This window comes from Pseudopodoces humilis, chromosome 19, assembly GCF_049639895.1.
Source record: "Pseudopodoces humilis isolate 2021_Gansu_Grassland_sample_001 chromosome 19, ASM4963989v1, whole genome shotgun sequence".
Classification (NCBI taxonomy): domain Eukaryota; kingdom Metazoa; phylum Chordata; class Aves; order Passeriformes; family Paridae; genus Pseudopodoces; species Pseudopodoces humilis.
In genome coordinates this window covers 5,652,941-5,680,603 of record NC_142218.1, presented here as the reverse complement: position 1 = coordinate 5,680,603, position 27,663 = coordinate 5,652,941, and the positions used below count along the sequence as shown (strand labels likewise).

The following is a 27,663-nucleotide window of genomic DNA, read 5'->3' as shown; positions in this document are numbered from 1 at the left end:
GCCAGGCTCAGTGCTGGCAGCAGAGTCATGCTCTGCCAGTGTGTCCCAGCCTGGGGGCACAGGGAACAGCCCTCTGTGCCTGACTGGAGTGACCGTGTCACTTCCTTTTCTTCCAGGACTGATGGAGATGGAGATGCTGGACAGGGATGCAATACTTCTGTATATATATTTTAGAGTTTTTTGTTAACTTTTCATCTGTAAATACATTTTAGAGTTTGTTATTCTCTTGTGTACCTATGTTTCATACATTTCTGTATAGGTTTTTGTAATTTTATAGATTGTTGTTGTTATAAAGATTCTTACATTTAAAATACGTTATGTAATTCATTTTTGTTGCTGCTCTTCTGTAAATAAACAATCTTTTGTGTGAATCTTTATTCTTCACACCCCAGCTCTATTTGCATTTGCTTTGGATGCAGGGAGCTTTTGCAAGGCTATGGGTGCCTGGGGCTGGATGTCCCTGGTGCTGTTGGCATGGCCACCCTGGGGCTACTTGTGCACTGAGGGGTCTCACTCACAGGTCCCACTTTTCTTGCAGTTGCTTTGGAGTTGCATGGTAAATGCAGAGGCAAATCCCAGAGAGCCTAGGCCCATGGGATCGCATGAGGGAGCAGGGCTGAGCCTGCATGGTCCTGCAGAGCCTCATCCAGGGCTCTTCCCTGGGTGTCCCCAGTGCCAGCGACGCTGCGCTGGGCTGCGGGCACCCCCAGCTCCCAGGGACCCTGAGGGGCTGGAGCCAGCCCGGACTGAGCCTCGGCACAGGGGCCTCTGGCTTTTGCAAAGTCTCCTGTCCATTCAGCCCCATGTACATACAGAAGTCTGGATTTGTTTTCTGGTTTTAATTAATTTTGCTACCTTAGCTAAACGTAGGAATTAAAAAAAAAACACAAAAAAAAAGTGCCATTTTCTAGAAGCTGGTCCCATCACCCCCAGGACCCACTTGGTAGGATGCTTGAGCAGAATAATCCCAATTACATTTTAGAAACGACTTGGAGCCTGGCTCCCACCTCTATACACAGGGCTAGAGCAGACAAGAGACAGCCTAGATTAAGGCACTATTTATTATTGCTTTTAGTTCAGAACACTCAAAACCCCAGAATCTTCCACTGACCTTTACAAGTTAGTGGACAGTTTCAACTACCAGACTGCAGGTAGCTGGACTGTCTGAAACACTGGTCATACCAGAAGTAGTAATAGCTACGTCAGAGATTCATCAATAAATACAACAGTGAACAACCACCACCTTTAAAAAGGAGCCAGACTTTAGAGGAGCTACAAACACCAGAAGAGACCCAGCTTTCAGGAATTTGTGTTTAGCAAGTGGAGTTTTTGTAAAGTCAGAGCTCTCTCTTACCCCCTCTGGCTTCCTGCTAAGGGGTGTCATGACCTCTATTACAAGTGCAAAATGCCCAAGCAGCAAACAGAGAAGATGAGGTGCACCTGGAACACTTAGTCCCGGCAAAGAGCACGCAGGAGAGCTCTGGGTCAGGTCTCCACAGGGGTGGGGTTAGGGCAAGCCATCCAAGTCAACATCAAGCAGTGGAGTAGGTAAAGTGGCTGTACTCTGGGGACACCAGACCACTGCCTCTCCTCTGTCACACAGGAGGGAAGAAGACTTCCACCAGCTCCGACAGCTGCTCGTATCTGTGGGGGTAAGAAAGAAATTACACTGGGGTCATTGGATTTGATGCCTCTGTGCATCAAAGCCGGGTCAGCCCAAAGATGCTGAGGTATAAACACTTTGCTTACGTTGACTTTTGGTTCTTTGCGAGCTCCTGGATCAGCTCTCCCTTGTGGTTTACTGTGAATATGTGGCTCTCTGGCAGCCCCACTTGCTTGTAAGCATACACATCCTGCCCAAGGAAGGCCAGCATGGCATGAGAGCTGCAGGAAGGCATCATCACCCAGCCTGAGCCCTCCCTGCACACCTGGAGATCCACTCACATTGGGCCTGTTCCCAAAACCAGCGTAGAAGGGACACTTTGTAGGAAACAGTTTTCGGATGTCTGTCAAGCAGGTGACCTTGAACACCTCTGGCTTCTTCTCAATCACCTCCCTGCAGCACAAGAGACACAGTCACAGTGGCATCAGCTGGCCAGGACGGTGGACAGCAAACCTGTCTGGGGCTCAGGGAAGTGATTTGAAGGGTAAGAGGTTTTGAGCATCAGAAGCTTCACTGTGAAGCTCCAAGATCAGGCAGCTCCCCTGCTGCCTCCCATGAAAGGCATTGTGCACCAAGGAGGGCAGAACAGTTTGAGGCTGGGACATCCCTCAGCGTCAAGCTGTGGAACAGGGTGCTGTCCCCAGGGATATAGGAGGAGCAGGAGAAGACAGTACCTGTGGAAGGCAGACAAGAGGCTACTGGGGGAAAGCAGCATGGGGCCCATGGGGAGGCCACAGCCTTGCTCATTGACCCATTTGAGGTAGCCTTTGGTGATGTGGGCCATGCCAATAGCCCTGGCTGAGCAGTAGAGGAACTTGTAGCCATTCCTAGAGAGAACACAGGGAGCCCCTCTGAGCTGTGACCTGGGGCAAGGCATTCTCCTGCTCTGAGGAGGAAGAGGTAGCCAAGTACCTGGCCTAAAATCTTATTCCAGTAAGCAAGGTGGTTCCACAAACATGAATCCCTTATCTGGAAACCCAGACTAAGCCAAATCCCCACCTGCCTCACACTGGGAATCCCTGCACCACCCTCCATGCTTATCCCAGCAGCCACACGCACCCAGCCCAGCTGCACACCACCCATTGCTGCCCAGCATCCTCACACAGCACTTTCACCCCACAGCACTGCCTGTCAGTTGTGGAGGGCTGTACCCAGCCCTTACAGAAGCCCGGGCGGGGACAGAGCTCGGCAGAGGTGGTACTGGGTGGCCAGAGGCAGCCGAGGTGCCATCTTCGAGTTCTTGCAATCCCCGGGAGTGCATCCCTCCCATGCTCCTCCCAGGGCCAGAACGAGCCATCCACGGGCCCACAGTGCCTCTCAGTGGCCACAGGGGCCAGGGACCAATCTAGACATTCCACAGGGACTCACTGCTGGTGTCACCCCTCGCAGGTGAGTCCCCTGGGCTGTGGGAAGCGATGGCTGGGTACCCAGAGAGGCACCAGCACCACAGTGCTGGGGACACCCGTGCCACCACTCTCAGGTGTGACCTTAGGTGGTCTTGTCTCTGCTGCTCAGCTGTATCTCCCCAGAAAAGCCTCCACTGACACACACTCCTTCCAGGGAAGGTAATGCCAGCATCTGCTCCCAGGGGACCTTCTGCTTTCACCCCTCAACATCATGTAGGCAGCACAGCCAGCACTGGCCACCACTGACAGCAGATAGTGCAGCTATCTGCGCCTTCATCATCAAGTAAGAAGCCCTGACTCTGACTCCATCAGCTTCCCACTTCCCCTTAGCCTCAGCTGATCCAGTACCTACAGATGGATTTTGTGGAAGAGTGTAACAATCCCACGGTGAGTCCAATCTTTACCCAGTTGTGGCAAAATGTGTCCAAGAGCATCTGATCTAAGAGGAAAGGAGGCCGGGTTAGTGTCATCCAAGGCGGTGAGTATCCATCCCCCACCCCAATGGGATTTGTGCTCCCTTGTGCCTGCTTATGCAAGCCTTTAAAGGAGACTTTTCCCTAACGGGGGAAAACAAGGATTTTGGGGTAGGAGAAAGGCCTTTTACTTGGTGATGGTGCCATCAATGTCTGAGATCACCACTTTTTCATTCCAGTTCCAGAGGTAGATGGTGGCCTCACAGCGGCACGTGCCCTGGTACTGAGTTGTCACGCTGAATGCCACCTCATTGGGGCCATCCTGTAGATTCAACCTTCCCTGGGGTAGAGGAGCAGCGGAAGTGTTACACCAGCACCAATTCACACCACTCCAAGGCTTGCCAGAGGCCAGACTGCCACTCAGCCAGGCCAGAGATCCCAAGACTCTACAGGGTGGCCAACAAGGGCAAAATATTTGGATGTCCCATGGAAACACGAGGTCAGGAGTAGAGAAATCCCCGTTTAAGGGTTGTCTCACCCCTACACACACGGACAGTGAAGATGGAGGAATAAATACATACAATTTGTTCGGAGGAGAGCCGCAGGGATTTCTTGTAGGTTGGCAAATGCTTCTGAGCAGGGGCTTCCACTGTCAACATGTCCCCAGGGTGCTGAGGCTCACTGTCACTGGATGACTCCTCTTCCTCTTGACTACACAAAGAAGGGAAGGGATCAGCCAGAGTCTTAATGAAAGCTTTCTACCCTCTTTTATTAGGCAAACATAGGAATAATTAGTCACACAGGAGAAAAGACCAGGAGTATTCAGACTCCTGAAGATGACCTGGGAGGGAGGCACTCACCTCTGCTGAGCAGGGTCATGCTGCAGTGCTCCCATGCTGGCTTTCCCTGGCCTCGGCTGCTGCTGCAGGCAGAGAGGGGTGTGCTGTTTTTGGTGAATTTTCTTCACAGTGACTGGTATGGGGCTGTGTTCTGGATTTGGGCTCAACACAGTGTTGATAACAGAGATGTTTCTGTTATTGTTAAGCAGTACTTGCACAGAGCTAAGAGCAAGAGCAGGGGCTGCTTTGCTTCTCTTCCACTTGGAATAGCAATGCCAAAAGAAGTACCACTGCAGTCCCTGCCTTCACAGGGACACTGCTGGTGGAAGAGGAAGCATAGCCTGGCGCTGTGGTGGAGCAGGGAGACCAGCAAGCACACCTGTTGCCCAGGGACTTGGCATGATGGCCACATAGCAGGAGGTCTCACCACTACAAGGTCCACATTACTGCATTACCAAGTGTTGCTCTGCTGCTCAGGCATTGACAGACCAAAGGGGACAGGTAGCAACCTTAAGAAGTCACCTCGTCAGGTCCTGGATGTCCTCATAGTCAACCTCAGGCCATCCCCAGGACCCTGCTCCCACCCCTTCCAGTCAGCAGAATGATGTCTGCCCCTGAGGACATGGTTGTCACATCCACTGCTGCCAACATACCCCCTCTGCTGGGAATTCTCTTCTCCTCCAGGAGAACCACCACCTTCTGTCTTTCTTGAGCATCTTCTCCTTCACCAATTTGTCAATGATGCTCTGTGAACATGGCAGAACACGGAATGAGGTCAGTCCTCAGCCCAGGCCCTGCTGAGAATCACAGACAGTAAATGTGTTGTACTACTGACCTCAGGAATGTTCCTCTGGAAAGCCTGCAGGGCCAGAATTATGGGACCAGCCACTGCCCAGTTGTAATACCTGGAAAAAGCGAGATTACCATCCTGCAGCATGGCCAGGTCCCACAGCTGCTTTGGTACAATCATGCTCTGGGATGGAGTCACATTCCTGCAGGAGGATCTCCACAAGGACAAAGGGGCCATGCTGTCCATTGTGGGATGAAGCAGAAGGAAGAGCAGGCCACTCACTTCTTGTTGATCATTATCACCAGGTTTGGGTCATCGATGAGCCTTGGATTCTCAGCAAATTGCTGGTAGGAAACCATGTGTTCCATGAACTTCTCTGATGGGACAGAGACTGTGTCATGCCATTGGAAGATGGAAAGGATTTCAGGGCTGCAGATTCTCCCTCCCCTCCTACCTACCATGAGAGATCTGCCTGTTGCTCCTGAGGCCCCCACACAGTGACAGGGCAACTGTGGGCATCAAGTCAGAGTCCATGGGGCTGTTGTCAGGTGAGGTGGATGACAACTGGATACACAGAGGGTTGCTGGGGTCTGTCACAGGCCTCAAACTCGGCTTTGTGTCACTGCCAGCAAGGGAAGAAATGGTGGTGACATCAGAGAACAGCTTTAAACATACCTCCATCCTTTGTGCCAGGGGAGTTGCTCAAAAATGTCTGAGCTTGGCCAGCTGGGCAACTCATACCTCCTGGAGATATACAGAGCCACCGGTTCATGGTCCGTCTTGGAGAGGTCTCCAAGGTAAATGGCACTGGGATCCAAGTGAGGACTTCTGATGGATCCTCAATGCATAGACAGAAGAGAGAGAGCTTAGCTGAATCACCTTTCCAATCACCCCAGCATCTATCAAGAAAGCCAAAAGCATTTTCCTCAATCATATCTATGTACCATACAAACAGGGTAGCCATTTTTCTACTGGAAAAACTGCCGTAAGTCAACAGCAACAGAAGTGCTTCGAGACACCTGCACTAGCATGATCCTTAAATACACTCTGAAGGGGGGAACATAAATGCTGCTCTGTGATTTTCCCTGACTTGGCAAGCTCAGGATGAAGACACAAGTCAGGCCAGGTGCTGTCAGACATTTGAAATTAAGGTATGGCCTGTATTGCTGAGAAATCTTCTAAGTATGCAAAAGCATAGACATCAAAGGATGGACTTCAGGGAACATAAGGCAAGAAAGCCATCCTGGGAGGTGGGTGGTCACTGAAAGGTGGACACCTAAAGGATGTCTCTTCAAAGCAAAGGAGCTGGTAGCACACAAAGAAGGCAAAACAAACATACCACACCTGGAACTCATGGAGTTACACTAAAGGGACAACCCAGGTGCTCATCTGAGTCAGACACATCTGCAAGCTCAAACACCACTTCAAGCAGCACCAGTCACACTCTCACCTTGCCTCCCCTGGCTCTCCAGCTGGGACTCAGGGCCTTCTGAGCCTGCCTGCCTTGGAGCAGTGGCTCCCTCAAGGGGCTCCACATCTGGCTGAACCTCTGGCACAACATTCTCATCTCCCTCCTGTTTCTCTTGTGGGACTGAGTAGACCCCCAAAAATCTCTTTGCCGTGACAGTATGGAGGATGTCCTTCAGCCTGGAGATGCTGTTCCCAGCCTGAGGTTCAAGTGTTGGCTCAGTTACAGACACATCCAAGGAACAGGGTGTGTCCTGAGGTCCTGCTGGGCTTGAAACCCCTCCCAGATGTTCAGAGGTGGCAACAAGAGGGGTTGCTTCATCCACTGGGACTAGTGTCGCAGAGATGGTGGTTGCTGCAGCAGCAGTCTTTGTGGACTTGGCTGGTTTAACTCGCACCAATTTATTCACCTCAAGGAAAGGAGAAGAACAGGTTTGAGGATAGGAAGTTGCCCAAATCATCACACAGAAGAGGACATTTTCCCTAAGGCTGCCTGGCTACAGCCTCCTCTGCTTTCTGCAGGTCTTTTTCCCATCAAAAGAGCAAGAGCAGGGACTCACTTGAGGGAGCTTTCCCCAGGTCCACCTCATGAGGGATTCAGCCCCTAGAGCAAAACTTTCCTGTGGTTTGATGTCCAGTTCAGAATCACTTTTGGGAGAAGATTGATGGCTTAGCACGAAGCTGCAGGAAGAGAAGGTTATGTGGGGCCTCACCTACACTACAGCCCCATGTTCTCCTATCAGTGCAAGGACATTTAAGACCAAGAATCCTGTAATGCTGGTTTCCCATAGTCACTTCTACCCTATAAGAATGTCACTCCCAAAGAACCAAGACCTATGGAAGCTGAGGCCCCAGAAAGCAAAGTGCTATGCCAGCAGTTGCCCAGAGCAGTTCATCAGCAGACAGCCCTATGCACACAGGCTTCTCACACCAGTGACCATGGCCACAAGTGTCCCTTATGGTCTCTGAGCTTTCCTCCAGCCACACCATATCAGGCTAGGAAAACTCTCCTCTCCTGACACCTTCAAGTCACTTTTCCATACCTCCTTCCCTGCCATGAGGCATGTACCCTGCTCTCACCAGAGCTGAGCAGAACACCTTGGCTCTGCCCATTACCTGTCCTCTTCAAGCAGCTCCCCATCAGAGTATGGGTATATCTCTCGGGACTGCAACAACGCAGTTTCTTCAGGGAGATCAGCAAAGGATGAACATGCTGCATCACTGCAAAGGAGGAAAGAGGAAATTTGTGCTATTCTCAAGCAGCAGCCTCCTCTCCAGAAAGCTGGAAATACCCAGCTTCACCATTCCCCCTGGCTTTATACTCCTCAGGAGACTGGGCTCCAACTTGCAAATGCTTTCCCCCTGTTTCAGTACTGCTGGGCATCACCAAATGAACCCACAGGCTTAACCTACTGCATCACCCTGCCCAGACCAAGCAGCTCACCTTGGGGCTGGCAGCTCGCTTTTGGTCTCATCACAGCTGTCAGAATCAGAGTCCAACTCCATCTTGAGCCTTCTCTTGTGTTGCCTCCTCTTGCACACAATCACTCCAGCGCTGGTGGCCTCCTGCCCACACAGAAGGGTTGAACAGCATCCTTTGGGCTCTGCTTCTTGCAGATGGGGGATGTGCAGAGCAAGAAGGGGATGCTGCCCTGGAACAGGGATGGAGAGGAGCCCATCAGCTCCCTCCAGCACACTCTTTTTCAGCCTAGCAGCTCCTTGCTCTCTATGGAGCATACTATGGAACAGCACAACCAACACCACTGAGCCCTCAGCTCAGGGGTGGTTTTGTGGCCTGGACTAAAAGAAAAGGGTTTATACCCACATCATGTGAATAAAAGACCATTAGGATGATCCAGCCACAAGCTAAAGACATCTTTAACACAGGCAAGGAGAGACAGGCAGGAGATGGCACCAAAGACCAGAATTACCAAGGCTACAAATGGGATTTGACTCCAAAGACCTTTCCGACTTCCAAACCCAGCCCAAGCCAGCAGTGACCATAAGTGTGCCTGAGAGAAGAGCTGACAGGATTTCTGGAAGTCACAACTAGTCTCATCTCACTTCCCACTGGAGCAGGCAGCCTGCCACAGCATCTGTCTCATTCTCATCCCTGTCACAAGATCCCCTGAGAGTCCAAGCTCCAAGATATCCACCTGTCTGGCCAGCAGCCATGCCCATTGACGGGGACCAGTCTGGGATGCAGATATTTGGTCTAATACTCCCTCAGAGTGCTCCACCATGTGAGTTGCAAGGTCCTTTAAGCAGGAACCTTTCCAGACACAGAAAACATCAGACAGGAAAATGGAGTCTCTCTGGGGAAGAGCAGCATTCCACACCTGGTCATTCCACCTCAACCCTGCACTTCCAGGTAGTCACACTGGGACACAAACATGCAGCACCTCCTCATAACCAACCTCATGCTCCTGTGACTCCTCAACAAAGAAGGCCTCTCCATTGTCTCCCAGCTTCATGTGCAGATCCACAGGCTCTCCGTTGATTTCAATGTCAACCTAGCAAGGGACAGAAGCAGCTTGTCCATCTGAACCCCTTCATCCACTGGAGCACTTCCAGATGGTGGGGGTGGGTTGAAGTTGCTCATAGGGCTGTGAGCCACACAGAGGCAAGGGACCTCTCCAAATTTTCCTGGAGAGCACATTACTCCTTGGAAATGGATGGGCTCCACTTGGGGGACATCCCCTCAAAAACAGGGCATGCACCCCTTTCAGTGGGCTCCCATTCCCTCCTTTACATAACATGTGGGATTTAGAAGATACTGGGTCTGGAGACACTGGAAAGGAAGCACAGCCCCAGGGCAGGCACCACTTACCACCTTCTCCTTGGAGCGCAGCACTCCCAGCTTCCCAAAGCGCACATGAAATGGGGAGCACTTGAAGGAGTTGTCAGGCTGCCTTACCACGACCACATCGATGCAACCCGACAGGGTGGCAGGGTTTAGATTCTGGTACAGCTCCTTCACGGTGACAAAGACATTCTCAGCCAGCTGCCCCACATAGTTCATGGTTTTAGACTGCAAGTGAGAGACAGGAAGAGACCCAGGTAGGGGAAGAGAACTCCAGCAACTAAAGGCAAAGTGAGTTTACTGCAGGAGAGTCATGCCATGGCTGCAACACAGCCCCATCACGGGGACAGGTAAGCCTCTAGAGAAACTGAGACAAACACCTGAGGACCTTGATGAAAAGCTAAGGTCTCTGTGAGCACCAGAAAACAGGACAGAAGCCAGAGCATGAGTTATTGCATCCAGCTTGGAGGAGAGATGCCCTTGCCATTACATACACCATCATATTTTCTCCTTGAGAGGGCAAATACAACCTCACAGCAACACTGCACAGTCAAGCTGTCAACATCCCATTCAAACAAGAACTGGGCTGGCAGGAGACCTCCTGTCCTGCACTGTCTGTTGGGTAGAAATTCCCAAACAACTCATGGCAGAGAGGTAGGAAACCCGAGCTGTTCCATACACCACACACTCACTTTAAATAAAGTCCAAACCTAACATTTCCCACCCAGAGGGAAAGGCATCCCACTTAGGCATTGCAGAATTGCCCAGGCATGGCTCCTGTACAAGCCAGAAGTCTTGTGCTGGGCAGCACAGCCAGGTGGTGGTGTGGTGTCCCCAGCGACTCCCAGCACAGCCCCCAGTGCTCACTCAACCCAAAGGGCAGCTGCGGGGAGTTGGTTCCTTACCCAAAGTGACGATGACAAGCATGTGCCACATGACAAGCCCTCTGCACCAGCAGGTACCCAGCCTCTCTGATCCATTTTTGCATAAGCTCAGCCCTGTCCCATTCCCAGACATCCCTCCTGGAAGGCAGTCTGAGCGGACAGACATGGTTCCCGCTCCATGCCCCGTCCCCCACCTCTCCCTGGCAGCCAGGAGTAAGCCCAAATCCTAGATCCTCTCTGGAAGATGACAGCAGGGAAGTGCTAGCCAGCTCCCGAAGCTTCGGTGGCTCCATCAGCTCTGCTGTGAGCGGGGCCTGGATCACGGGGCCACTCACCAACCTGCTGAGCCCAGCTTTCCCAGGCATTGCTGCTGGGGTGGGCAGCCCTCCAGCTGCCTTCCCTGCTGTGCTGCAGGGCCTGGCACCAACGGGAGACAGCTCCTCTCTGCACATGGGGGCAGCTTTGGAGAGGAGGAATGATCTCACTGACCCTGGTGCTCCTCAGGCAGCACTGATGAGCTTCCAGTTGAGATATACACTGAAACAGACCTGAGAAGTGCATAGGGAAAGTCCTGGGCAGAGAAATCCCATGGGATTTGGGGTGGGGGCTCGGAAATTATCCCCAGATGTGATGAACTGAGCACCATCTTCATGGTGAATGCAGAGTGCAAGAGCTCAACATAACACTGCAGCCACACAGCAAAACAAGTGCCAGGGCCATGTCCCCTGTGCAGAGCCACTGTCCTCCCTGCCTCAATGGGCAGCTGCCCCCTCCCCAAGCATCTCATTGCTGGACACTGCATGGCTATGGTACAGTTGTCAGCTCACTGAAATTTAATTCCCTGTGGGCCTCACCTGGGATGGCTGGAGGAAGGCAGGGAATGGAGAGAAAGAGGCTTTTCCCTGCAGGCCTCGGCCCCACCGTAGATGGAGCAGGCCCGTTAGGGAGGTGAAGTGTAGGTTATAGTCTGGAGAGAGATTAATAGGCAAATAGGGCAAAAGAAATGGTCTTCAAGTCATATTCAATAAATAAACCCTCTAGAGGAAAGGGGCATCTTCAGCCCTCAGCCCCCAAACCAGCCAGGATCACAGCCCTCCACCACGCAGCTCTTGTGGAGGATGAAGGGGACAGTCCTCCCCTGCCGACAGCTCATATCAACCTCCAGAACCAAAGAGCTGCCCAAAATAAACCAGGTGCTTTGCTGACACTCGTCTGCTTTGCTCCTGGGCCGCCCTGCCAGCAGCACACCCTGCCCACACCCACACCCGGGCTCCATCCATCACACACCGCAAACCAACAGGGCCTTCCCCATTACCTGGGCAGCTGCTGAGCCTCAGCACCTCCTCGACGTCTGGGCAAAACTAAACCCCAGGCGTGGCTTTGTGCCGACAGCGGCACTCACCCTCAGCTCCTCCTCTCCCTGCTGCTTCCTTCCCCTCACCTGAGCCAGGGGAGGGCCCGCTCTCCCAAAGAGCCCCGGGCTGACTCCCGGCCTCCCGCCGAGCCTCTGAGGGCCCCGGCAGGCCGGCGGTGGCCCTGGGCTGGCACCTGGGGCTCATCCAACAGCCCCTTTGCTCCAGCAGCCCGGCCACAGCTGCCTTGTGCCCGTGGAGACCCTTCCTTCTCCAAGCCGCCGTCCTGCTGAAGTCTCAATGGGACATAAAGGGCGACCAAAGCACAGGGGCTCCTCTGCCCTGCATCATCTCCATGGGGATGGGAAAAGAGGACACAGTGGAAGGAAAGCACATAAAAGCAGACACTTCAAGAAAATGGATGCTCTCCAGGTCTCAGGGAGCCTGAGAGCAGTGGGGAAGTGATGTGGGAATAGCTGTGTGGACTGGGTGAGAAACAGGTGGTGGGGCTTTTTTGTGGCATTGAATCCCACCATACTATAACTCCAGGGCAGGGATGTGCCTGCTGTGGGCTCTGTCCTGTATTTACCCGACCTCTGTGCTGGTGATTCCCCCACAGCCTCTCTGCTGGGTTTTGGAGTGGTGGGGATTGAGTGGTGGCACTTTAGGGATGGAGGCTCTCACTCATGGAGCTGACATTGTGCTGTGAGGGCAGGGAAGCACCAAAGCTGGAGGGTGGCTGCTCAGGACATCTTTAGTCCCTAAGGAGAAGTATCCAAAGCTTGTTGGCCCCAGCTGATAGGATGAGCTGCAGAAATGCCACAGCTCATTCCCAGGCAAACTCTGTTAGCACCCAGTGCCTCAGTTTCCTGATGTCAGCTAGAGGCACAGAGATCCCCCTGTGCCTGTCCAGTGCCAAGCATGACCTGGGCACAAGATCCCAGTCCCAACACGGGAACTTTCCTGAAGGCTGTGACACATCTGCTGAGGAATGAAGCTTATTTTCCAGCAGCTTACTCTTCTGGGAGCTCTGGCCCTTGCTGAAATTGGACTGAAAGCAGCTGCTGTGGGTGGCCAGCATGGCTGCAGTCCCTGGGGAGGGTGGGCTGGCACTGCAGGGCAGGCGGCTGCCACCAAACCCCACAGCCCATGACCAGGTCATTGGGCACTTCTGCCCAGCGGGGAAGGAATCTGCTGGAGCCTCCATGAAGACACCTTGGGTGTGACACTTCAGGTGATGCCCTTAGACTGGTGCTCGCTGATGCCACTAGAGTGGGTGTCACCCAGGGCAGAGGGTTACATTCTGCAAGTCCTGAGGGTGTAACACAAACCCCAGGGCTGGAACACAAAGGCAAGGACAGATCTGGGCTGCAGATGCCTTGTAGCTTGTAAAAAATGCTGCAGAGGACATTCAACAAAGGACATTTGAGTGCAGGACGCCATTTCTTCCTCAGCCAGCTGTGTGCATCTGCAGATGAACACAGAGAAGGAACAAAATGCCAGCAGGAGCAAACAGGCATCTCAGCCTTGCTGTGGCTCCAAGCCCCCACCCTCTGGACACAGAGATGAGCTCCTGGCTCTTGGGCACCCTGCAGAAGTACAGACCCCATCACTTACCTCCAAGGTTCCTTGCCCAGCTGCCTTTCCCCACCAATCCATACCCCTGGTTCCTGACACACCAACCTTTGCTTGTGCCCCCATGCCCCTGCAGAAGATCCCCAGCTGTGCCATGGCTCTTGTGAGTGATGGCTGTTCCCCTATGCATCCTTCCCTGCAATCTAGGCTTTTATTTCCCTCTTCTTTCCTTCTTTCTCCTTCAGAAAGCTTAGAGCACTTTTAATTGCCGTGGTAATTTTTTGCAAAGCCATAAAATCATCCTTGGTTCCTGCCACCTGCTTTTTATACTCCCTTTTACTCCTCTTTCCTCTTTTTTGGAAGGTGAGCTTTGCAGATCCATCGCTCCCCGTGCTTGTAACCCTTCACCCCCCCAATTTCTCTGTGAATCTTGTGCATCCTCCCCCAGGAGCTGCTCCAACAGGGAGAGATTTCTCCCTTTTGGGAACTCCACAACCCACAGATGTTTGCAACGAGCCTTTGCATAACAAGACAGGTTTTTTTTATTAGTCAACTGAGGTGCTATATTTTAAGCTCCTTGCATTCCAAAAAGCTCACAGGCACATCCAACTTGGCAGCTTTTTTCCTGCATCCCAGCACTCCCCATCCTTCCTCTAACAACCTCCCCATCTTTCACCTCTAACAGGGCACTTCTGCCTTGTGGGCTCCCCATACCTCACTGATTGTCGTGCTGAAAGCCCTACATCCTGAGATCCTGGGCTTTTCTAGAAAAGCTCCATCCATCCATCCATCCATCCATCCATCCATCCATCCATCCATCCATCCATCCATCCATCCATCCATCCATCCATCCATCCATCCATCCATCCATCCACTTGGCAGATGGGAGCACCCACAAACTTCCCAGGAGCCTCCTAAATTTTCCTCTCTTCCCAAAAGCAAATTATGTCTTCAGTCACAGGATGGGAGAGTGGACAAGCTATGTCAAAAAGACAAGCTGCTTCTTCCCCCTCTTCACATTTTGACAGCCAGGCCACAGCCAATTCTCCAGCTGCCTCTAAGGTGGGAGTTCATGAGGGGTTTGCCTCCTCCCTTCACCAATACATTATTTCTCTGTGATTTTCCCAGCTGTTTGATTTAATATTTGAGCTGCCTGGGATGCATCTCCTTGGATCCTGCCTTGCTCCATGCCTCTTCACAGGCCTGAAATGTCTGCAGGGAGGTCAGAAGATCCAGCAGTGAGGCAGACTCAAGGAGCTGGCCAACCCACCTGCCTTCATGTTGGCTGAGACCTGACACAGCTCAGCTTCCCAGAGATACTGCAGAGGAGGGGAACCAAGCTGATTAAAAAGGGTCTTACTTTGTTTTTCAGGCAAGAAAAGCAGGGGATGGAACAGGAGAAATCCCTCCAGCTGTGGGGCTCAGCCAGTAGCTGGGGACACCAGTAATATTTGATGTCCGGAAGCCCACACTGCAAACCCCTGCAGCATCTGAATCCTCTTCCCCCCAGAGTCAGGAAGCTGCGTTCTCCTGTTCCCTTGTGGCACAATCCTCTGATGACCACCAGTCTGGCTCCTTTCTCCCTGGGTCTGCTCTGTCTTTACCTTCATCAGCATCCCCTTTACATGGGGGTTTCCTGAGATGCTGGCAAAATCCAGGCGGAAGCCAGGCAGGCTGAGGCACTTTTTGTGCCTTTTCCTGAATGCTGTGCACTGAGCAGGATGCTGCAGGCACCACATGTCTGGTGAGGGACAGCCAGAGCCGTCGAGCTGGGTGACAGCAGTCAATCCACCCATCAAATCCGAGGTCCTTGTGCCAGGCAGCTCCCTGGAGCAGCTGCCTGCTGCTGGCAGGGCTGTCATTCCTGACTGACATTCCTCCGCTGTGACCCTCCAGGGAATCCTGCCAGAAGCGGGGATGTGAAAGGGCTTTCTCATTATCATGGCCCCTTCTTCCAGCAGGGAGAATCAGCGTTTTAAGATGAGGGGAAGGTTGGCAGAGCTTCTTGACCCTCAGCTGACTGGGCTGGGGCTTCCATTTCCTTTCCTGGATCAACAAAGAGCTCCAGAGGCTTGTGAAAGGAGTGATTCAGCAAAACAGGATGAGAGTAGAGACAGAAACACCAAGTCAGCACAGCTGGATGGGGTCAAATTCCCATCCCATGAAAGCCATGGGGAGCAAGGCTCAGGTGTCCTACTCCCTGAGGCATAGGGACAACTCCTGAAAGTCCAGCTGTTCTGCATACCAGCCCTGGAGTCAGGAATACAACAGGAAAACACTGTTGTTGGTTTTGTTTCTCTCCCATTCTCAGAAAGATCAAGTCAGACTGGCCTGGCATGTGAAGGAGTGGGTGGGAAAGCCATTTTGCCTGAAGAGGAGGAAATGCCATCCTCAGTCCCCAATCACAAGCATTGAAGAAGCTGAATTACAGCCGCAGGACTGGTTGAAATCATCCGTTCTGGTTTAAAAACATGCTCTGCTGATTTGGCTCCTAGTTTCTGACCTGTTGGAAGTTCACATTTCTTCTGTAAACACAAAGGGTTCAAGCTTACTTAAAAAAAAAAAAAATCAAACCAGAAAGCTGCAATTGCTACGCAGTTGTGCGGCTCCAAGAGCCGGGACTTGCAGAGAAACACAGCAATACCTTCAAACCGGGAGAGCTGGGAGCCCTGAGCAAAAATATGGTTCTGAAAAATAAAGTCTCTGAACTGAGAACCCTCAGCTTTTGTGTCCCAGCTCCTGACAATCCAGCTAGGACATGCACTGTGTTGGGGGTTAGGTGTCCTTCCTTTTAGTTCCGTTTTACCTATGGAATTTTTACCCATTAGTGGCGGGGACATCTGACTGCTGGTACTTAGTGGGTGCTTGAGAAACACAAAGAGTTTGGCTGGGCTCAGGGGGAAAGGGGGGCAGGAAAAAGGGAGGGCAGGGGCAGCTGGGGGCTGGCTGGTTTCTTCGGCTTCAGAGCAGGACACTCGCTGGGAGTTGTTGCGGCTGAGAGAAGGGAATTCACCATCACCCAGACGGAGCTGCTGCTTCTTCTTCCTTCTTCGTTGGTGGCCTCGCACCCCCTGTCCTGCCTGGACATGCTAGTGCCAGGTGTCGCCGCGGAGCTGCTGATCCACCTCAGCCACCGGCCCGGGATCTCTGCTCATCCCTGCTGTTCCAGCTGTGTTCCTCAGAGCCCTGCAGAAGCACCAGGACTGCCCGAGGGGTTTGTGAAACAAAGCCTCTCCTCCATCCCTTCCCGTCTCAGACGAGAAAGCTGTCACGGGGTCCCTGGTTCTGTTTTGTTGCTAACGCTGTAGTTATTGTTGTTTGTTTGCCTTGTTATGCATACTAGCAAATAACTGTTCTTCCTATCCCCAAATCTCTGCCTGAGAGCCTCTTGATTTTCAAAATTATAGTAATTCGGAAGAAGGAGGTCTATATTTTCGTTCCGGGGGGAGGGCTCCTGCCCTCCCTAGCAGACACCTGTCTTCTAAACCGAGACACACTCTAAAGCCCATAGTTTTAGATAAACGATATATTTACATCAATGTAACTGCGAGCAGAGTCTGACCACCAGCTCCAAATCCAGAGAAAGTGGGATAATGATGTGCACATTTAGGCAGCTGGAAAATCTTCTCTTTTGTCCAAAGCTGGTGTCTGATTTCAAGACAAGATCTTTCCAAGACACACTTTATTTAAAGTAAATCTTTGGTGTTTGGTTCGATTCCTGACCTGCTCACAGCAGGCTGGGAATGACGCTGCCAAAGCCTTGGGGATCAGCAGTTTCAGTCAGTGCTAGACAGCAGCCCTGGGCTCCAGCCTGTGGCCGGACCCCGGAGCCCCCCGCCCGCAGCAGCCTCCGTCCCTCACGGCGTGGGACAGTCCCACCCGCCGGGGGACAGCGGCTGCCAACGGGAAGGGTCTGGGGGCTTCCAGCCACCCAGCCATCCGTGCCGGCTCCACCGCCCTGGACGCCGTGCAGGGCCGCCCGCCCCGAGCCGCCCGCGGTTCTTGACAAGGCTGATGGAGATCGCGGACCGACCGGACTCGTCGCCCTGCTCCGCTTCCACCGGAGCCCGGCGCCACGGGCCGGTTCAGCTCCCTGCGCGGACAGCGGGGTCCGGTGTGCAGCGCTCCGTGCCCGGCCCCCGGCGGTGGCCGCACGCTCCTCATCCCTCCCCGTGCCCGCTGCTGCTCCCCGGTACGCGCACCCCACGGGAGCTCGGGGGGGCTGCTACGGGCAAAGCCCCGCTGCGGGCGCTTGCCGCACTCCCCGGTGCCCGGTCCAGATCCCAGTCTCGGTTCCCTGTCCCGGTGGCCAACGCGGGATCCCAGATCCCGGTGCCGGTCCCGGCACCGTCCCGACCCGCCCGGGTGTCCGCGCGCGCACGCGCGCTCCGGCCGGCCGTGGTGACGCCAGGGCCCCCCCCGCCCGGCGATGGAGCCCGGCTGATGCCGGTGTTTGTCGCGCCCGCCCGCCCCGCGCTCCCCCCGCCGATGCCTGGGCTCGGCGGCGCCCGCCCGCCCCGCTGCGCCGCCCGCCCCGCGCTCGGGGCCGGGGCCTCCGCCGGACCGCACCGGACCGGACCGCCCCGCACCGAGCCCCGCCGAGCCGCCACGGACCTGCCGCGGGTGAGTGCCCAGCGCCCGGCGCGGGGGGGGGGGTCCCGCCCCCCGTGCTTCGCTCCCGCCCGCAGCCGCTGCCGCCGGTACCGCAGAGCCCCGGCAGGTGCGGGGCAGCGGGGCCGAGGCGGTCGCACCTTCCCCCGTCCCCGTGCGGGGCGCCCACCCGAGGATCGGGACACGCTGGACCCCCCCGCCCCGGAGCGCCCAGCCCTGCCCTGCCGCTGGCCGGGAGCGGCGGGGCTGCGCTGCCGTGGGCTCGCCAGCAATTAAAATTGAAATAAATCCGGTTAAAAATCGCGTCCCGCCGCCGTCGGAGCTTTGCGCCAGCGCCCGGCTGCGCGGGGCGGCCCGGGACCCACCCGGCTGCGTGGGGCGGATCGGGACCCCTCTCCCCCGGGGTGCTGTGGGTTGTTTTTCTTTTAGTCTGGGTTTTTAGAGGAAGAAAAGTGCTTTCTTCTAGCCCTCATTGGCTGCTGGCTGTATGGACAGCGGGGCAGCAGACCCCACTCGTGTCGCAGCTTGGGGCTTGGAGGGTTGCTCACAGTGGGGATTTTTGGAGCTCTTGGTGTTGCGGCAGTGCCGGGTTTAAAGTGCCGGTGCTTGGGACGAACCGGACTGTGAGCAGGCGGCATCTCCCCGTTCTCGCAGGTAGGAAAACTGAGCGGCCGCTAAGTGACGAGCCCGAGGCCGCACAGGAAATCTGTGGTGGAGCGGGATTAAACCCCAGATTTCCCGTTCGGTGCTCTTCTTGCCTGGCTAGGGACAGTGGTTTAACCTCACGCTCTCGGGCTGCTGGGGTAAAGTCCTGCCGGGGTTATGCCAGCTCCTAGCCAGGGCTCCTGTGGTGGCAGCCGGGCATGTGGCCAGGCGCCGGCAGACTGAGGCCTCTCCGCTGCGAGAGGTGGATTTGGAGAGCAGAGATGTCCCTTTGGACGGGGTGTGGTGGCAGCCGGGCATGTGGCCAGGTGCCAGCAGACTGAGGCCCCCCTGCTTCGAGAGGTGGATTTGGAGAGCAGAGATGTCCCTTTGGACGGGATGTGGGTCCAGGATGGACACTGGGTGTGTGCTGCTCGGGTGTCACATTGGCTTGGCAAGCTGGCCTGCATGAGAAGTGGCCCCATCCTGCTGCTCAGGGCACACTTTGTCTGCACCCTCAAATCTAAGACAATACGGTTCTCCAGTTGAGTTCTGTGCTATTCTGATTACGTGATGGGAAACTTTTGGGGGAGAGGTAGGTGATGTGTTTCTTCAGGCCATGTGGCGTACATTGAAAAGCTCATATACAAACCTTTCTGATTTTTCCCATTTCTGCCCACTAAAGGCATGAACTCTGCCCAGCCGTGGGCTTTCTCTCTGCTGAATGCTGTAGAGTGGCTCCAGTTGAACAGGGAGTGTTTCCCTGCTCTTCCCCCTGACCACCTACTCTGGCTGCAGCCCCAAACAAGGATCATAGTGTCCTGAGGAACACTTCTCCATGGATAGGAAGCCAGAAGTTTACTTCATTATCTGGAACAGCTTATTCTAAACTAATCTCTCTTTAAGAGATGAGGAGGAGGGGAAAACCACCCAGATGCTCAGATGCATTTTATTTACCATAGAAGAAAACAGCAATTTAACGATAACTTCTATTAACTAGGTTGGGTGTATGGCCTTGATGTATTTTACAACATAGCTGAGAAGAAGGAGCAGACTGTTCCAGTCTGTTTATTGTTTCCTCTTAGTGCATCCCAGTAACTTGCAGCACACGGATGCCCACACAGTTCTGGAGTCCTGACCCACCTTTGGGGGTGGGAAAGAGGAGGCTGTTGGATCTGATTTGCTTCAGATACAGCCTAATCTGTAGCTGGTGTTAATTATATTATAGATGGGTTGGGGTTTAGCATAGGTTTTTCTGACAGGGCTCAGCCTCCGCAATTCTCCGCTACTGTAGAAAAGCTGTAGTAACTTGAAGCCTTGAAGTCACTCATGGGAGCGCATCCCTATCAATAAATTCCTTGTTGTAAAGCCAAGTGAAACCAGCCCCATGGGGCCGCTGGCTTTCCACGGAGAGGTACAGGGATGGATGCAGGCAGTGCTGACAGCCTGGAGTGGGGTAGCCTGGAGCAGGTGAGCCAGGCTGGTACTGAGAGCCATCTGGGTTGTCAATGTGGGGAGATTTAAACAGCAGTATAACTCCAGTTCTCGTTTATATGAGTGTGTCTCCTTGCTCTGCAGGGTTTTCCTTCAATTTAGACCTCCTGCTCCTCCTCTCCAAAAATGCTGTCCCTCTGTGTATGCGAGCTTTTCCCTCTGCTTTGGTTACTATGGTGTTACTATATAAAAAACAGCTCATCTTGTAGCTCCTGGATGTATCTGTACCTTGGATTTGCAGTCCAGCCCTGGGACACGGGCCTGTGTCCATCTCTTGTCCAGCCTTTCCGTGTCTGTGTGATGGGATGGGTCTGGAGGCACGGTTGTCTGTAGGGCACGGCTGTGCCTTGATCCCACGGGGCCTCCTCCAGGTTTCTGGGCACCAGGATCCCACTGCTTTGTGTGAGGCTGTCACACAGATCATCTCTTGCTGTTCCTGAATGTGGGACAGCATCTGGGCTGTGATGAGACCTGCAAGACTCGCTCACATTCATCCCCTCCAGGGACTGGGCTAACTGCAGGCAGGGCATCAGCTCCCTCTAAAAACTGTTGGGAATGGAGACAAACAACTGAGAGTCTGTAGAAATCTGTGCAAACAAAAGGCAGAAGGTGGGAGCAGATAACTCCCCCCATCCTGCTCAGCACCCCCAGCTTTGTGCAAGTTAACCCCCATGGGCTGGCTTGTTGCTGCCCGCTCTGCTGCAATGGGTCCCTTGCTTCCCATCGCCTGATATTATTATTCCTTTCTGCTTTTTCCACCTGATTTGCATGTAAAAAAGCATGAGGGAGGTTCACCCCATGGGAAGGTCCTTGGTTTGCTCACAGCCAATGTAAATTATTATCACCCTCATTCTTGCGGGGGCTGGGGTCATCCTGGAATAGAGGGATTTTGTTGGGAAAGGAGGAGCCCAGAGCCAGGTCCACATTCCCCCCTCCTTGCTCATGCTAAGGGTGATTTGCCCCATGCAGACACAGAATCATGCTGAGTTGCCTATCTCTTTGCATTAACTACATAGGACATCAGGAGGATGATTTTAGTAACTTAAACATCTGCTCCAGGTAGAATGAGTCTAGTCCTGCTATGGAGGCTATTTTGGAGAAGATCCTGCTTGCTGGTGCCTGATGGTCTTTGTGGTGGTCAGCAGCCTCCCTCCCTCTGGCAGCTGTGGTGGCTCTTCTGCTTTGTTAAGTAGGAGCGGGGTGATGCTTCTAATTATAAAGGAAAAAGTCTTGTACTTCTCCCCTCCTTTGTTTGTTTGGTTTTTTGTTTTGTTTTTTGTGGGTTTTTTGTTTTTTGTTTTTGTTTTCTTCTCTTGACAAATGTTGCAAATAACAATGCTTAAAATGCAAACGGAGCGAGATTCCATGAGGTGTCTGTGAAGGCCTGGTTGGGGTGGACTGTGGTGGAGCTCAGGAGCTGGTGACGATGACACATGGCACAAGAGCAGAGCTGGGTTGTCACCAGAGCAGTCACAGCCATGGCAGCCATGGCTCATCTCCACGTGGAGGACACTCTCATGTGCTTCAAAGGCTTTGTGGTTTCTCTTTGCTCTCCCCATTCAGAGGGACACTGTGAGGGTGCCCTCTCCTTGTTCTACAGGCACAATAGGGGGGGCATTTAACTGGGCTCCCTTTTATCTGTGTGCTCTTCACTCCTTATTTCTGCTTTTTTTTAAAATTAGGAAAATGGGAGGATGAGCTTTCTAAGCTGTGTCCAGTTGCAGTCATGGCATCTTAAGGTTCCTCCTACTGTGGGTAAGTGCTGCCCTTGCTGTTCCAGCCAGGTGCCTCATGTGTTTTAGCACTTGCTTGAGGAAAAAAATGAAATAAAATAACATGGTGTTGAGGTTGCAAAAGTTTCCATTGTAGTTCCACCCAAACACTCCTGACTAATAATGCTCAGAAAATTCAGTCTGGGTAATGGGGCTTTCCTGCCTGCTTGGAGGGAAGTGGAACAGCTTTTGGTTTTGTTTTGGGTTATTTTGTTTTTTCCCTTTTGATACAGAGATGCTTGAGAGCCATGTCAGGAATAGGGTGGGGAATGAGCTCTGGTGCCTGGCTCCTCAATAAAGAGCCTGGGTAGCACAGGTTTGAAGTGTGAGCACTCAAAAATTCACTGAGCAACAGGCAGATGGATCAGTAGAAAGGGCCTTCCAGGGGGGCAAGGTGGTTCTTTGCTGTTTGTGTCACTGTTGTTTAGCTCTTCTTCTCCTGAAGAAGTGCCTTGATGTTGTTTTCAGGCTGATCTTGTCCCACTGGTGTAAAGACATCAGTTTGCTCCTCTGGGAAGGATAAGAAGGGACTTAGCTGCTCCTGGAACATGGCTTGGTGTGCGGGATGCTTGCAAATGCTCTGCTCTCATGCCTCAGTAAATAAAGAGGTTTTCATGGGACTTATAAAAAACTTGTCTTTTGGAAATAGGTCAAGCAAATATTTATTTCCCTAAGGTGTCATGCCAGTGTTGCACAAATACTTGAATGGGTAGTCATTTTATTTTTCACTGCTTTGTTTCTTCCTAAGCACATTCAGTTCTTTTTTTCCAGTGCTGTAGGGACATGCATTAATAATTGTATGTAATCAGTCCTGTCCCTCTCTCCATCTGGAAGTCTGTGCATCTTCTCTGGGCTTGTGCTCTGCAATTGCAGTGCTGTAAATCAGAAGCTGTGACACCTTTTTCTTTACATCCAGGTGCTTCTCAGCTGTGGGGATATATTTGTGGTCCAAAAGTGTTTCAGGTCAGTGGTGGACCAGCTGCTGCAATGAATTGAAAAACAAAACTCCCAGAATACAGCAAAGTTTAACAAAATGGCCATCCTGGTGTCTTGCTTTCCTGTCCCAAAGCCTCAGCTGTGCTATTGTTGGTGTCCTTTTGGAAAGTAAGTCCAATGCTTGGGTTATCCCACAGATGGAGAGTGTAGTTACTGCCAGAAGCTGTATCTGCCCTGCTGTCTGGTGGAGCTCCTGTCTTCCCCAAATAACCAAGGATCAGTTAGCATTTGTCTTTAAAGAGGGATTGAAACTTCTTTTCTGCTCTTAAAATGGTAAAAATGAAGAGTTTAGTAAAGAGGATCAAAATTAGGCTTGAAATCTTGGGTAACTGATCTTACAGCTCTTCATCTCCAGATGTCCTGGAGTGTAGGGGTAGCAAAGGTCTGTGCTGGAGAGCACTGGAGTACTTGGAGTATACTTTGTGTAAGAGGATGTTTCAGATGGGGTTGTCTTGGATGCTTTTTGATGTGTAACATATTTAATGAACTGAAGTCTTGGGTGTCTGTGTGAAGGATCCAAATGTACTCCTGGCTCCTCATGCTTGTACTCAGGGCAGGCTGCAGTGGCTGGAGACCTTCCTGGTGGCTCCAGGTCCTACCTGGGGGTGTGCAAAGCACAACTATCATTCCAGCTTCCAATGACAGAAAGCACTGGGCTTTACAAGCTGCACCCTTCAGCTCTAGTCAGCCTTGCAGAGGTGGTCACCTCTCAACCAGCACCTTGAGCAGGTGGCTTTGGAGACCTTGAAGGGTTGAATGTGATGCCATTTTTCACAGCCCTGCTAAGATAGGTGTTTACACTTTGCATTAAAGGTTAATTGGCTCTTACATTGTTTCCTGGGTGTGGGGTGGCCCTCAGAGACGGATCACCCTGACACCTGTGTTGTGCAAGCCTGCTGTGTGTTGTGCTTTGATTTGTTAAACAGGATGTAGAAGCAATCTCCCCTTCTGAAATGTATCCTGCTCTTTCTTTGCTAGGAATCATTTCCATGTCAGAAAGCATTTAAGAGAGGGGGAGTGCCTCTGTTTTATAGAGACAGAACAGACTTAAACCCAAAAATCTAAGCGCACACCCCCCCCCCCCCCCCAGCTGTGCAGGCACAGGGGAGGCAGGCTGTGGTCTGGGCTGTGAACAAGCAAATGATGTGAATATTTCATAATCCACCTGTTGGGCTTTGCTCCCCCAGCCCTGCATGCACTGGGAAGTGCAGCAGATGTTTTAAATGGCAGCCAGCACTCCCTGCTCCAGTGTCTGGCATCTCCCTGTTGCTTTACAGGCAGGAAAGATGGAGACTGAGGGTGATGTGGCAACCGCTGCAGGTTTGCAGGTCTTTTGTTTTTAGTTGTTTTCCCTCTGTTGTTCTGTCTGCCTTGGTGGTGTGGTGTTGTCCTGCTCTCCCAGCCTGTGCTGAGCTGTGGTGGTTCTGCCATGTGCCAGCATCATTCCTGGAGGCTGGAAATTTGGTCCTGGGAACACAGTAGTGCTTGTCAGTGCATTAGAAATGAAGGTGCTGTAGGGGAGATATCTTTGGAGTTGGTGCACTGGGGGTTAATCTTACAAAACCCCTCTCCTGTGAACAGTCACTGTGTGTCCACCTGCTCCTAACCCTTTTCCAAGCTCCTTTTGCTACTCTATGCTCTCCTGATTTTTCTGGCATCTTTCTTTGTTAGTTTTTTAGATGTGTTTTTTCAGTCTTATTTTCTTCTGTGGGGTCACCTGTGTGTTTCCCTTTGCTGTTGCAGGACACTGCTTTTCATGTTACTTTCAGGGTAGGTCTCAGAGCAGCTTGTGGGTGCCCAGCAGTTTGTGGCATGCAGGGGACTGGGGTGTTTAAAGGAATTTTAAAGCCTTCATGTTCCTACTTTGATCTTTTCTGGCACCTAGAATAGGTTTTGATTGTTTGTTTATTTTTGGGTTGTTTATTTTTTATTTTATTGTAGTTTTCAAGGGGATGGTTGGAATGGAGAGGGTGGGGGTGAGAAGAAGCCCTTGCTTTGAGAGGTAACCACAAATAAACAGCGTTGCATGGCAAACAATACATCCCTTGTGTGCTCAAAGCCCTGCTGATGACAGTATTGTTGTGCCTGTCCAGGTGAAATGAGATGGTAAATGGGATTTGAGATGCAGTAGTGAAATTAGAGACCTCTCTGCTGAGCATCTCTGAAAAAAGGGTTTCCATCAGAAGACCTGATAGCAGGATAAGGTGGTCCTTGCTTGCTGGATGTCGTGGGCTGGTGTTACTCTGTCCCTTGTGCTCTTCTGGTGTGAGGAAGAAGCCATCCCAGCCCACAGAGCTTGTCATGGGCAGGGGACATCATTCCTGCCTCTGTGTGGGCATTTCAGCATTGCTGGAGCCTTGGCTTGGAAATGGGGGCTCATTTCCCACATGTGGGGGGATTTCCCTTCTTAATTGCAAATGTCAGCCAAGTGGAAAAGGATATGGTTGGTGTGAGGCAGTGGAGGATGGGAGGAACAACAGAGGTGTTGATGAACATGGGAGGGTTGTATTGCCTTCCCAAAATATCTGCTCTGTGGATTTCATTTCCAGTCCTTAAAGCTGGGAAATGCTGCCTTGTGCATCTGCTCTGCTGGGGCTGAGTTTGTCAGGGCATTGTAGGCATGAGGCTGGGAACAAAATGGGAAACAAAAAAACCATGTTGAATGTAAAATGTCGTTGATTTCTTTCTCTATTTTTTGGTATTTTTCTTCTAATTTAATCAATTCCCTACTGTGTTGTAAATTCCAAATGTGAATGGGAAATAATCTCACCAGCACAATAATTAGCATGTAACCAGCAGATGAAGAAAACCCAAACTGCTGAGCTGATTGGTGAATGCTGACTGTTTTCCGAATTAATTTCAATAATCACATCTTCCATTAAAAAGAAGATGGGGTGGGGAGGAAGTCTTAAATTTTCGTCAAGCTCAATGTAGCAAAAAATGGTATGTGCAGTGTAGCTGTTCTGCATGTGATTAGAAAAAAGAGCTGAGGGAGGTTCTTGGAACTGAATTAGCAACAAAGTATTGCTAATTTTGCAACCAAGTAGCTCAATTTCATCTGCTTTTTCGGGAAGAGAAATGGAATTGTAAGTCAAATATCCATAATTTTATGTAGGTGTCTAACAGTAAATAGTCTACTAGAAGAGGAAAACATTCCCTTGCAGTCGTGCTTTGCTGCAAGATGCAAAAACAAGTCCACTGGAGACCATTTGTAGTGAAATATGTTTGCTGTGCATCCATCCAGCTCCCAAATATTTTGTTCTTGGGCTTTGAAGGGAGAGATGGAAATCGGTGTTTGGGAAGGGGCAATTTCAGAGCATCCAGGAGCTGCACACCCTCTTGGCACAGGAATCTGCAGCCCTGCTCTGCTCTGCCTTTCTCTTCTGCTTTTGTTTTTGGCTGGTTCTGCCCCAGAGGTGGGTGGTGTTTTGAGGAGGGAGAAATCTTCTCTCAGCCTTGCTGCCTCCATGGTGCCACATCCAGACAGCACCAGGAAAGGTCACCTCTGCAGAGCTGTACCTGGCAGCTGGTCTGATTACACCTGAATTCACAGTCAGGATTAGCAGAGATGATTTTATCTCCTAATGATGTTTTCCCCTCCTGGCCATGGCCACCTCACCCTCAGGGTTTATTTTGCAACAGCAAAGCCCAGGTGATGCTGCTACCAGCTGTTGGACCAGAGCATCACTTTAGAGATGCTTTTTCATTCCACTTTGAACTCAATTTTAGGAACATTTGTGAAGTTGTGATAGAACTTGCTGCTTGTAGGCTTAATTTTTTCACTTAGAAGGGCAGGGATGGTCTGCTGAAACCCTAGGCATGCAAGAGGTGGGTCCACGCTGTGCTGCAGTGGTGAGAAATCCTGGAGTGTGTGATGGAGCCACCTTTTAATTAATGCAAAATGCTCACTCTGGCATGAAGCTGGTGATCCCATGTGATCTCTGTTTTCAGTGTGGGGAATGAAACCTGCCCAGAGCCCCCTGGGGTGTGACAGCCAGGAGGGAGCCCAGATCCCACAGAGCATCTCTGGTGTGTGGCACTGGGCTCCTGTCCCTCCCAAAGCCTCAGGATATGATATTATTGTCATATATTATTTTAAAAACAATTTGAAAAGGCCAGGCCAGCCCAAGTGCTTTGAAACAGAATTTGTTATTTTATCAATTTGAGCTTGGTGCACTGTGGGAAGGTCTGCAAGTGGATCACCATGGGATTTTCTTTGCATGTTTTCCTAATGTTAGAGACTGTCTCAAAGAAGTATCACATTGTTTCGTTTCCCCTCCACACTTGATTTTTTTTTAATAAAAAAAACTAATGTCAACAACCCTACAATAACCAGTGAGTGAATGTGCACATTCTGCACCCAGTTTTTTGGGATTTGGTTTGGTTTTGGTTTTTTTGTTGTTGTTTTTTGGTTTTTGTGAAAAGCAAGATTTAGCTGGCAATCATGTTATGAGCTATGGATAAAAATGTATGTTTTAAACCACCTCACTGATGGCTTTTGCTTTTTGACTCTTTAAAATGCCATTAATCAAGTTAGAGACTGAAAAAAAACCCAGCAAAGCAGAGACTGAGAAAAGTCATTTGAGGTGAGTAAACAAGCTGGCTTTTTAGTTTAATGAAAGCTCAAAAAATGGCCCACTGCCACTGTGTATGTTAAGAGTACCTTAAACACAGAGTGTCCTTCAGTGCTGACAGGCATCCCAAACACCTTTTATAATAAACCTCTAATTATAGCTTAGTGACTTTGTAGGTTCTCTGGATGAGCTTGGGAATATCGCAGTGAAATCAGGGAGAATATTTATATTTTCTGTGTCTTATGTGTGAACCAGATTTAGAGCTGGACTTGTTGAGTGTGGTACAGAGTGATGTATTTATGGTGTGTTAGAGAGTTGTGCTTGCTCCTTCATGATGTAATTTTGGGGTTAAGCTCTGCATTTTGGGAAGTACTTCCTGAAT

At 51.6% G+C, this 27,663-nt stretch overlaps 2 protein-coding genes across 5 annotated transcripts in view; one reads left to right on the top strand and one right to left on the bottom strand.

The window, feature by feature from the left end:
• Positions 1 to 1,532: 1,532 nt before the first annotated feature.
• LPIN3 (lipin 3) lies at positions 1,533 to 9,609 on the bottom strand. The gene is given in 20 exon segments (XM_088064755.1): positions 1,533 to 1,644; positions 1,750 to 1,853; positions 1,945 to 2,056; positions 2,338 to 2,490; positions 3,422 to 3,508; positions 3,674 to 3,822; positions 4,064 to 4,193; positions 4,343 to 4,404; positions 4,975 to 5,067; positions 5,157 to 5,226; positions 5,394 to 5,487; positions 5,570 to 5,733; positions 5,853 to 5,949; positions 6,562 to 6,988; positions 7,139 to 7,259; positions 7,695 to 7,799; positions 8,023 to 8,156; positions 8,159 to 8,230; positions 8,996 to 9,091; positions 9,409 to 9,609. Coding segments are annotated over 20 exon segments (2,574 nt in total). The 5' UTR covers positions 9,601 to 9,609.
• An 8,108-nt stretch (positions 9,610 to 17,717) lies between these two features.
• The window catches only part of ZHX3 (zinc fingers and homeoboxes 3), a 46,751-nt gene continuing 36,805 nt past the window's right edge, over positions 17,718 to 27,663 (top strand). For 2 of the 4 annotated variants that reach the window (XM_014254173.2, XM_014254175.2), the window contains exon 1: positions 17,718 to 17,815. The gene's annotated coding sequence lies outside the window, so the exon portion shown is untranslated. Of the gene's footprint in view, positions 17,816 to 21,621; positions 21,695 to 27,663 lie in introns of all 4 variants that reach the window. The other 2 variants (XM_088064698.1, XM_014254178.2) reach the window with 2 other exon arrangements.